The 12,399-nt window shown below is 40.6% G+C and overlaps 1 protein-coding gene across 2 annotated transcripts in view; it reads left to right on the top strand.

Annotated features, from left to right (window-relative positions):
• ITPRID1 (ITPR interacting domain containing 1) overlaps window positions 1-12,399 on the top strand; it is a 132,343-nt gene that overhangs the window by 51,068 nt on the left and 68,876 nt on the right. For both annotated transcript variants that reach the window (XR_008685248.2, XM_055420921.2), the window contains exons 6-9: window positions 104-155; window positions 3,017-3,103; window positions 5,074-5,276; window positions 9,801-10,375. Coding sequence is in view for 1 of the 2 variants with exons in the window: in XM_055420921.2 (XP_055276896.2) it covers window positions 104-155; window positions 3,017-3,103; window positions 5,074-5,276; window positions 9,801-10,375 (917 nt within the window). In the remaining variant the exon portion in view is untranslated. The remainder of the gene's footprint in view (window positions 1-103; window positions 156-3,016; window positions 3,104-5,073; window positions 5,277-9,800; window positions 10,376-12,399) is intronic.

The raw sequence follows: 12,399 nt of genomic DNA, 5'->3' as shown, positions 1-12,399 counted from the left end.
TCTTGGATATGGAAATCAATCCCATGTTGGTTCAGTTGAGGGTAAGAAAAGTATTCCATGAGAAAACAAGGAAATTAAGCTCATCTCCTCTTTTTTGTTGCAGTTCCTTTTCCTGAAAAAGGAATGGTTCAAATGACTGTGAAAGACTACATGAGGTAGGTGGCAGGATTGCTGTTTCACTGACACATATTTCATAAGTGAAATGGAAGAGAGGCGTTCTCTTAATCATGCCATGGGTCTTGGCATCTTGTCACTGGTTCAGCCAGAGTGCTTAGACTATTTTCACCAGCCTTGAGAAAAATAGAGGTTCTTTAATTGTCCTAAAGGAGTGGGCATTTTAAATTAGTAAATGCTGACTTAGGGGGAAATTTAATGAAAATATATTCCTAAACGGTATTCTACTAAAATTCAGCTATTCATGAGAACCTGTTCATAAAATAGTTACATTCACATTTTCATATTGCCAATGTCATTGATTATCATGCTATTAACTAGACAATATTACATATAATTTCCAATGTTAGGTAGAAAGCAGTTTGAGTTTCCTAATATGAGGATAGACTAGGTCTCAAAATGGTCCCAACATCAGCAGCAATATCACCTGCGAACTTAATAGAATTCCAAGTCACTTCAGCACACTGCGTCAGAAAATCTGGACCTAAGGGTCAGAAATCAATGTGTTTGTAAGCCTTTCAAATATTCTTTTTTTTTTTTTTTAAAAGAATTTTATTAAAAAAGCACAAATGCAAAGAAATGAACAGAGGAAAGTTTATGCGTCGAACCTGGACTGGTCACTTATGATAATATACATGCTACAATTCCATTCTCCATGCTACAAATATTCTGAAGCACACTCTAGTTGAAGAACCACTGGAGCAGACTGTGTGCATTGGAGGAATGGGAACTCTGCCTCCTCTGCTCTAGTCACTTTTGCATTTTCCAGATCATTCAAGCTAGTAGAACACCAAATATTCAATACTGTATTCTTCCAACTCGTATCAATTCACACCTGAAGTGCTTCTTGGGCATAAATTTTCCCCTCTTAGATTATATGTTTTTGCTACTCACAGAACCATGTAAAAATAGGGGCCATAGAAATTCTTCAGGCAACTCCTTTTGTGGAAGAGGAAAATGAGAGTCAAGGCCAAGGACTCACCCTTGCTCTTCCAGCTTCCTTAGAACTGTGACTATATGTAGCTTCCCCTGGATCCAAGTCCAGACCAATGACTGGTTGCTCTGATGAACATTACAAAATAAGGTATGAATCTCAAACAGTGAGTGAAATAAAAATTATGGCAGGCCTAGGACCCACTGAGAGGAGGCAGTGTAAGTGAAAGTTATCTTCTGCCTGTCTTCCAAGAAAAGTGAAAGTGTTAATCGCTCAGTCGTGTCCATCTCTTTATACCTCATGGACTGCAGCTCACCAGGCTCCTCTGTCCATGGGATTCTCCAGGCAAAAATACTGGAGTAAGAAGCCATTCCCTTCTCCAGGGGATCTTCCCCATCTGAGGATCAAACCCACATCTCCTGCATTGCAGGCAGATTATATACTGTCTGAGCCCATGCACTGGAGAAGGAAATGGCAAGCCACTCCAGTGTTCTTGCCTGGAGAATCCCAGGTACAGAGGAGCCTGTTGGGCTGCTGTCTATGGGGTCGCACAGAGTCGGACACGACTGAAGTGACTTAGCAGCAGCAGCAGAGCCACCAGGGAAGCCCCTCCAAGGCTCCCAGAAAGCTCAGTTCAGTTCAGTTCAGTTCAGTCGCTCAGTCGTGTCCGACTCTCCGCGACCCCATGAATCACAGCACGCCAGGCCTCCCTGTCCATCACCAACTCCCGGAGTTCACTCAAACTCATGTCCACAGAGTCGGTGATGCCATCCACCCATCTCATTCTCGGTCGTCCTCTTCTCCTCCCGCCCCCAACCCTTCCCAGCATCAGAAACAGAATCTTTATTTTTCAGAAACGTGTACTTTCTCAGCCTTAGGGCAGAGAAGATATTGAACAAAGAAAAGTAGTGTCTAGCTATTCTTACCAAACATGGACAGAACTAAGGCAAATTCAGGAGCCCATGTAAGATACTTTGGTCTCCTTGAGAGAATTGATATCAACATTGTATTCTTCAATAAATTACAATTTTTTGCCAACTTCTATTATATTTGATGAAACTAGATGAGTTATAGTATATCTAAGCTATATAAAAGTGAACTATAACAGTTCTATTCTGTTTGGAAACACTTTCAAGTGACTTGTACTGCCTATTAGGATAAAGAGACACGCATTTTTCTCTTTTGCCATAGTAAAGGGAAGCCCAGGTGGCTCAATGGTAAAGAATCCACCTGCCAATGCAGGAGACACAGGTTCAATCCCTGGGTCAGGAAGATCCCTTGGAGGAGGAAATGGCAACCCACTCCAGTATTCTTGCCTGGAGAATCCCATGGACAGGCGAGTCTTGCAGGCTACAGTCTATGGGGTCTCAAAAGAATCGGGAACAACTCAGCAAACTGAGCACACACACAAAATAAAGGAGTCTGCTAGTACTGCATATGGATGACAGCACCTGGCGAGTGTTAACTATGCAATATGAAATCCTCCACCATTATGGGCATTAATGCAGAGATGCTTCAGTGACCTCTGAAAGAGACGCTTACCGTACCTCTTTCATCCCGTAATCTTAACTTCTTCCTGAATGTTAGTGCCTTGCAAAGCTGTATTCCTGAAAGGTTCCCCAATGATTTGCCATCTGTCAAAAGTGAGACATTCTGTCACCTTTGTAATGAGCACTAGCGGGCACCTAACACCTAAATTCTCACACCTTCTGTAACACAACGCTTTTGAAGAGAGGAGCAATTCCTCCGCTGCATGCAGTCTCTTCTTCGAAGATGTGGCCATTATGAGATGATGAGAAATGAAGAGGAAATGCAAGTGTTTGCTCTGGATGGGAAAGAGTCACAGTGACCTCCCAGGGGACTCTCTAAATCAACATATCTCATCAGTGGCATTTCCCCCAACTGCAGATCTCTGCATCAGTTTTCAGAAACTCCCACTCTCTCCAGAGGGACCAGTTTCAACTCGTGCCATTCTGCTGCCAGTATACCACAAAGGTATGTGATTTCCAGGCACTTCTTTATCCAGAGAAATCGTTCTGTGCAACAGTGGGTTTCATGAAATTACAAACAGGCACTTGAGAAATACTTGTTGAATGAACCGGTGAGAGAATGAGTAGAGGATTTCCAAACTCCAACCTGCAAGAACAATGTGAAAGAGTCAGTGAAGTTGGATTAAGTATCTGTCATTGGGGAAAGGGCCAGATAAACTATTGGCGCACCCATTTTATGGAATTCTATATAGTGATAAAAGGAATAGACAGAGACAACTTTACTAACTTAGAATGATCTTTAAGTAATATTTTAAGAGGAAAAAAAATCAAGATGCAGAAAGATACATAGGATATGTTACTGTTTATAAAGCCAACAAGTAAAAACTATAAAGCATATATAACTATATTAAAAAAATGCCTAGGAAGATACACATAAATTCAGTAGGAAGGGAGTCAGGATTGGTAGGAGTAATAACCAAGGGGAGAGAGACCCTTATGTAAGATATTATAATTTGTAACAAGGTGAGTGTGCTTTATGTTTTTCTTACATGGGTAAATATAGATAAAAAGAGTTAATGATGTAGAAAATATTAATGACAAATCAATCAATACCTATACTCTTGGCCATGAGAATGTGAGCCACTAGAAAACAAGATTATGTTGTTTTTGTTCTTTTTTGTCCCCTTGTTGCCTAGCTGAGAGCCTAGAACATGACAGACATTCAATAAATATTTGTGTAAATGAGTAAGATAAAAATTTGTAGATGAAGTCAATAAATAAAAAATTAAATCTTTCATTCAAAATTTAGATTTTTTTGCAGGAATTTTTTCTCCCTCAATTTTTTTTCTATATTACGTATCAAATGATTGGCATCCCCAGTTCACCAGTTCTTTCCAATGATTAAAAGATCCAGCCTGGGCCATTTAAGCCCCACAGTAGTAGTTCTTGGCTTATCTTTTCTTCCTTGGTAGAAGCAGGAGGCAAAGCACAAGATCTCTATGTCACATAAGAAAGTGTGAACTTGATGTTGGAACCTATTTGAGACTATACGTGGCTATTGTTGAATGTGTGGATGCCTAAATAAATGAATTGTAGTTAATCCAATTTAAATGCTGGCATCATGAAAGTAAAATTATCCAAGCTATCTCAAATAAGCTCCCTAGACTTGCATATAAAGGTAAACAGAAATTTTTAAAGATGAACCTAGGAAAACCTGATTAAAAGTTCTGGTTCCCATGGAGTCCATGAGTTTTAAAGAGTCATTAGCATAGTCACTATAAAGTTCAGTGATTAGAAAGTGAGGTGGTATATATAAATATAATTTCCAGATAACTGAAGGGTATCATTTTAAGTGCCAACACTGACTAGAACAATTTGAAAAAAATACTTCTTTTCAGCTAAGTCCAAAAAAATACAGAACATATTTTAACCCCACCTATTGTCTTAAACTCATTATTTGTGATCAGTCTTGCAGTGTCCATTTAGTGATATCCTCAACAAATTTGTGTGACTAGGGATGCCCTAGATTGATACTCTTTTTAATTATTTTAATGTTTAATTTAAATATTCTTTTTAAATATCTCTTTTTTTAAAATATTCTACTGTTTTCAGGGTTCTTTTCCTTCTGTTTAATATTGACATCATCTACCATTTTTTGTGGGTATCACTCCACTGCTTCTGGTTTTTGCCCCACAATCTCCCTACTCCATCTAATTGAACATTTCCATGTTGTGAAATGGAAAACCTGTTAAGTAAATTCATTGTAAAGTACAGACAAGCAGTCCCTGAGTGGGGGTAATGGACTGTCCTTTGAGGAAGTATATATGAGCTCTAGTAAATACACCGTCTGTTTTTGTCTATTCAGATTCCTTCTTTACTTAATATCTGGAAGACTGGGTGAAGTGACTAGGAAAAAAAATGACTTTTGGTTAAATGAACTGTTACTGGATAAAGATATTCATATTTTCACTGCAGCATTCCGGAATGGCTGGAATTTTGGGAAAAAGATCCAGTGGAGATTCTCTTGGATCTGGGGTTTGGTGCTGATGAGCCAGACATCTGCACTCGAATCCCAGCCAGATTCCTGGGTTGTGGCTCAGCAGCCAGAGGAATCAACATCCGTGTTTTCCTTGAAGCTCAAAAGCAGCGAATGGACACTGAGAACCCTAACTTGTACAGTAAGTGAGGACCACTTGGCATCAGAATCTCAGCAGTGGCTATGAGAAGTCAGATGAACCACAGTAGTAGGAGGGATGGGCCAGGAGATCTGTGCAATAGCAATCAACCCCCAGAGCTCAGTGGCTTCAGACAGAAACAGGCTTATGTCTTGACCACTCTCCGTGTTCACTGTGGATTAGTATATACATGAGGGGGAAGATGGGCCTCCCCTATGGCTCAGATGGTAAAGAATCTGCTTCCTATGCAGGAGCCCCAGGTTCAGTCCCTGGGTCAGGAAGATTCCCTGGAGAAGGAAATGGCTACCCACTCCAGTATTCTTGCCTGGAGAATCCCATGGACAGACGAGCCTGGCTGGCTACAGTCCATGAGGAGGAAGAGAGATCTGTTCCATGATGTTTTCCTTATCCATGGACTTGACTCCATTGTCTGGAACATACTTGCTGGCAGTAACAGGGAAAAGGTGGGAATAGGGAACCATTTGTTGTTGTTCAGTTGGTCAGTTGCATCCAATTCTTTGCGACCCTATGGACTGCAGCACACCAGGCACTAGGCCTTAAAGCCTCCTGCTGAAAACTTACACATATCAAGTGTGTTCAGATTTCATTGTCCAAAATAAATAATGTGGCCACACTTAACTCCAAAAGGGTGACGATGTGCAATCCTACTACATGCAGCGAAGATAATACTATACTGGTAAATAGCACTAATACATACTGTAGCCACATACCCAGAGGTCAGAGAAACCAGAATTTGGCAAAGCTTATCATGGGTCACTAAGTGAAACCTTACTTTTCTCATCTATGAGGCTTAGAACACTCTTATTCCACCATGAGCTGTGATTGGTAGTTATAAATATGTCATATCTTCAGATTTGTGGATTAACTAGACTTGCCTGGTAACTAAAACAGTAAAGAATCTGCCTTCAATTCAGGAGACCCGGATTCAATCCCATTGCTGAGAAGATCCCCTGGAGAAGGGGATGGCTACCCACTCCAGTATTCTTGCCTAGAGAATACCATGGGCAGAGGAGCCTGGTGAAGAGTAGGACATAACTGAGTGACTAATGCATACATAAATGTTGTAGTTATCATGCATGTTACAATTTTTTTCCAACTGGTGGTCAGTGAAATATTACTGTTTAGGACATGACTGAGGTTATTCTTGGGGCATGTATACTGTGCTCAAACAATTTGGGAGAAAGACGGCTTGCAGTTAAACAAGTTTATTTACTGCAAGATTTGTTTAATATGCTGAGGTACACTCTCAGTTTCCTGGAGGGAGTGCAGTGCAGTGTTTTCAAAACCATTTCAATATAGAACCTCTCTTAGAGGAGCCTTGAAGAATATCTCCTCCATGGAATCGTTCATAGAATTCTGGACTGGGAACATGCCAAAATTCTATTAATGAAATAAACTCTTCTAAATAAATTCACTGAAAGAAAAGTCAAGGGAAATGAAGTGTTTCTCTCAAATAGATATCTGGAACAGAGGTTTGGCTTAGATTTTTCATCTCAGTTTCTGTTTCCTCTGTTTTCATATGGGTGAAATGGGTGTCAGAAATCTCAGCAATAACATTTTTTAAAAAGAGTATGTGAAACTGCAAGGTGTTGCAATATAATGGTTCTTTACCTTTAGAAGAAATTAATATCATCCTTTATTGTCTCCTCCTCCAAGCTGCACAGAGATGCAAAATTCTTGATCTATTCTTTACTTGGGGAGAATAGCAACACTTACTGATATTTGAGGACTGTTTGAGTTGATCAAAAGCCTCTTGATGAAAGTGAAAGAGGAGAGTGAAAAGGTTGGCTTGAAGCTCAACATTCAGAAAACAAAGATCGTGGCATCTGGTCCCATCACTTCATGGGAAATAGATGGAAAAACAGCGGAAACAGTGTCAGACTTTATTTTTGGGGGCTCCAAAATCACTGCAGATGCTGATTGCAGCCATGAAATTAAAAGACGCTTACTCCTTGGAAGGAAAGTTATGACCAACCTTGATAATATACTAAAAAGCAGAGACATTACTTTGCCAACCAAGGTCTGTCTAGTCAAGGCTATTGTTTTTCCCGTGGTCATGTATGGATGTGAGAGTTGGACTGTGAAGAAGGCTGATCGATGAAGAATTGATGCTTTTGAACTGTGGTGTTGGAGAAGACTCTTGAGAGTCCCTTGTACCGCAAGGAGATCCAACCATTCCATTCTACAGGAGATCGATCCTGGGTGTTCATTGGAAGGACTGATGCTAAAGCTGAAACTCCAATACTTTGGCCACCTCATGCGACGAGTTGACTCACTGGAAAAGACTCTGATGCTGGGAAAGGTTGGGGGCGGGAGGAGAAGGGGACAACCGAGAATGAGATGGCTGGATGGCATCACCGACTCTGTGGACATGAGTTTGAGTGAACTCCTGGAGTTGGTGATGGACAGGGAGGCCTGGTGTGCTGTGATTCATGGGGTCGCGGAGAGTCGGACACGACTGAGCGACTGAAATGAACTGAACTGAACTGAGTTGATCTGTGAAGTAAACATTTCACAGATGAAATTGACACATGAATTACAGGGAAATGAGAAGTCAGCCCCTGATCCTGTAACTGCTGGCCCTCTCTTATTTCCACCACTTAGCCCTGTGCTAACCGTGCATGGTAACTATTCTCACTCAACACTTACTAGTACACTTTCAACTCAAGAAAGCTGAGAAGGTCAAATGCAAAATAAACAACAATAAAATTAGTTGGTTGTCCCAAAGACAGAATGGAAAAGTATGTCTCACTCAAAGTCAGTACAAAAAGTTTAAACTTGAAGGGATGAGAACTGGTTTCATTGTTCAGTGTGCCCCAAAGCAAAACAAACAAACAAACCAAAATCCTCATCTGACACTTCATGTTGCTATGTTCTCTGAATTACCTGAACCAATAAAAATTGACAGGCTTTGTCTAAGTATTAAAATCTTCTATAGAATGGATGCTAACACAATCATAAAAGTGGAATGATGATTCAATCATGTTCTTAAGCTTACAACTAAATTTAAGTGGGAAGTGTAATCAGAATGTTTCTGAAAACATCTGGAACCCAAGAGTGTCTCTAGGTCTCAACAGAATATCATCGTCCTCCATAAGAAGCCCATCACATTGGACTAGAAGGATGAATAGTCAGTATCTTCCATTTTCAGGTGAAGGACACAAATAGGCACAATGATTTGCTAATGGAGAAGTCTGTACCATTGCTATGATGGTGCAAACAGAACAGAGAACAGTTTCGACACCAATGGGGCCTTTGACCACTGCTGAGCTATGCAACCCTGCATGTACCACTGGTGTTGAAAGAAGGTTCTGTAATAAGAAAAAAAGTGTTCCATTTCCATTACTGTGGTTTCATTATCTGGAGATACAAAAATATTTTTAACAATTTTTCCTAAATAGCCCCAAAATAGCCTTTCTTGCATTAGATCTTTCTCATACTAATTAAGCCAGTTCTTGCATATTGCCTGGATGAGTGAGGACAGATCATCCAGAAAGACTTATAAGTTGAGGAGCTGGCTTGCTTGGAAAGGTCAACGGATTTTCACCTTAACGATTATCTTCTGTTAGAAGACTAAAGACAATATATTCCCTTTCTGAGCTGAACACATTTGTAATTTTAGCTGATATCTATTTAGCAGTGTGCTTTTCACAACAGATGTGAGAGATACATAAGACTGGTACTATTACTTCATTCTCCAGATAAGAAACTGGCCATTTACTCTGTGCCAGGCACAGCGCTAAGCACCGTGAATCTATTAATTACTTTGTGATCATACTTCCAGTGATTAGTTGATCTGGAATTTGGATCCAGGCCTTCTGACTCCATATGTCATGATGCTTCCACACTCTCTGGTGAAGGGTGTAGAATTCAGTGGTCCCCAATCTTTTTGACACCAGGAACCAGTTTTGTGGAAGACAGTTTTTCCACATACCAAGGCAGGGGAGGGGGATGGTTTCAGGATGACTCAAGCACATTATATATATATTGTGAACTTTATTTCTATTATTAATACATTAGCTCCACCTCAGATCATCAGACATTAGATCCCAGAAGTTGGGGACCCCCGATGTAGCAGGACATGATGGAGATAATGTTGATGATAGTGACTGTCTCAAGCAATGGAAGAATCTTCAAGCTTACTTCATATGAAGGAACTGAGTTCACTTTTTGCCGTTTACTTAAACACATGAGATTAATCTCAAGATTCATCCTTGTCTATAGTTTTTATAGTTTAACACATAGGAATTATTTGAATCTATACAGTTATGTATATTCAACTAAATATAAAAGGTATTCGCTTTCCCTATAACACAGTGATACTTTGTTATATAGGGGAATCTTGCCCACAGTAACCAGTGATATATATACTAACGGAAAACTTGAGATTCAGAAATATAAACTCCTTCTCATCTTGAAAATCAAGTGTGTTCAATCTCTTCAGTTTTTACTACATTAATGCAGTTTCACTGAAACTAAAAATTGTGTATTTTTTGAATTATTCAGGTCGTTTCCGACAGCTAGAAATACTGGATCACGTGGCCAGCGCGTTCTCGTCTTTGCTGAATGATGTTAACATCCTGCAGAACAAAGCTGAAGAGGAAGATGAAGGAAAAAGTGTGCAAAGCACCTCAGTGAGTGAAGCCAAAGAACATCGAAGAAGAATAGGTGAACTTTTTAGGAAAGGTTCAAAGCAGAACATTAGAAAGGATTATAACCTGGGAGCATCAGAGTCACTGAAGACAACAGACAAATTTTCTATCGCCTCTACAGACACAAGGGAGCGTGAAGCACAGGCATCAGCTGTGACAAAGAAATATGCCCCAGGTCATCTGTGTCCTTCGGCAGAGCATTGGTCTCCTCAAGCCTGTGACAGCTTGACACCTCATCATCCTCCCCAAGCTCTTCTGAGCAAACAGTGGCCTCAGTCATCCATGCTGACCAAGCAGGCTCCTCCTCCCTGTGTGGCTGAGGGGTCAGTCAAAGACAGAACTCGAAAGGAGAATTCAATTCAGACTAATAAACTCAAGAGCTTGCCCCGTCTTTCAGGCCAAGCACCAGACTCCTTCGAAATGGAAGAGGTCAGTGTGTTCACATCTAAGTGAGATAACTCTCACCATGGCATCTTTCGCCTTCCAGCCCTCATGTAACTCTTTCATCTTTCAGCCCTCAGCAGTACATGCTATCATTCCAAACTTCTATTTGGTCTAAGACATTTAAGGTCATTCTTGTTGCTTCAGTCAGAACTCAACTAGCATGAAACCAGCCTTTGCTTTCTCCCATTTCTTTTCCTTTTCTTGCTCACAATTGAATTCACAGGTTATTTTTGACTTTACTTTTCCTCAGTGTCTTATTATGTGTCTCAGTATGCTTTTATCTGCTCTCTAGCTTTCCACGTTTCACCTTCTTTGAAGGTCAGTTCAACTACTTCCCACTCAGCAAAGCTTGTCCACCAATCCTTCTCTGTATTCTTATAGCCTTGGCAGGGAGAGCTTGTTACAGTAAATATTCTGTGTGTGTGTGTGTGTGTGTGTGTGTGCATGTGTGTGGGTGTTGATGACATCTCCCCTGTTGAACTAAAAGCTCCTTCAGACCAGGTTTTATTCTCAACGGCTGCTGCTGCTGCTGCTAAGTTGCTTCAGTCGTGTCCAACTCTGTGTGACCCCATAGACGGAAGCCCACCAGGCTCCCCCGTCCTTGGAATTCTCCAGGCAAGAACACTGGAGTGGGTTGCCATTTCCTTCTCCAATGCATGAAAGTAAAAAGTGAAAGTGAAGGCACTGAGTTGTGTCTGACTCTTTGCGACCCCATGGACTGAAGCCTACCAGGCTCCTCCGTCCATGGGATTTTCCAGGCAAGAGTACTGGAGTGGGGTGCCATTGCCTCTCCAATTCTCAAGGGGATATGTCTTAAAAATACTTCCTCTGCAATGCTTACTGCAGAGCCTTGGACAAAAGAAGTAGGGACTTGGGTTTAATAATATTTTGTTTGCTTGCTTTGGGCTTTAATACTGACATAGCTTGACCCCCATTTCACACATACTCTTTGCCTTTTCATCCCATATTCATTCACACGTGCTAATTTTCATCATTTAGATGGCCTACCCAAATGTACTTTTAAGTATTTTTACAAGTAGATACACATTTTCACTCACTTCTCTTATCTTTAATAATTACAAAGAAAGTAGAGAAGAGCAAGTCTTTCCCCCTCTTTCCATGTAAATTGTTTGGCAATGGGGAAGAATATTTACATGCCAGTCCTAAGGTCAGTCCAGTTTTCTTCAAGCCCTCTGAGTGTGAGACACTCTACATGTGAGCCCATTACACATGATGCTCTGGGGCACAGACTCTGCCCTCAAGGGGGCCACAGTGCCAGGCAGGGATGGCCACAGAAACCAATAACATGGTAGGGGTGAGACAGCTCTATCACCAAAGCGACAGGTTTGAACCAGCTGTGGGGCAGAGACAATCAAGGAAACTGTAGGATGTTGAAACTTCACAGCAACTTTATTTTTTTATTTTTTTGAAAGTTCAGTTTATTTATTTATTTTTTTTATTTTACATTATTATATTGTATGGTTTTGCCATACATTGACATGAATACGCCCTGGGTTTACATAAGTTCCCCCTCCTGAACCCCCCTCCCATCTCCCTCTTCCCTTTATCCTCCCTCTGGGTCATCCCCACATGCGAGCCCCGAGCATCCTATAACATGCATTGACCCTGAACTAGTGATTCGTTTCACATATGACAACATACGTGTTTCAATGCCATTCTTTAAAAGAAGACTGAGTTAGGTGAATGAATATGACGATTATTAGGTCTCCCCATCCCACAAAGAGATAAAAATTGCCTCAGTTTATAACTGTTAAAGATCCTAGTATCTATCTATATTTTTGTATGCATACATCTTATTTCAAAAATTATTTTAAGAACCTTAAAATATTAATCTCATTTTAAAACAGTAGCATAGAGACTTCCCTGGTGGCCCAATGGTTAAGACATCACCTTCCAATGCGGGAAATATTGGTTTGATCCCTGGTTGGGGAGCTAAGATCCCATATGCCTCATGTCCACAAAACCAAAACATAAAACAGAAGTAATAC

The sequence above is a fragment of the Moschus berezovskii genome, chromosome 3 (genome assembly GCF_049115385.1).
Source record: "Moschus berezovskii isolate FMDL1 chromosome 3, NW_MosBer_1.0, whole genome shotgun sequence".
NCBI lineage: Eukaryota > Metazoa > Chordata > Mammalia > Artiodactyla > Moschidae > Moschus > Moschus berezovskii.
This window is presented reverse-complemented; position numbering and strand designations above follow the sequence as displayed.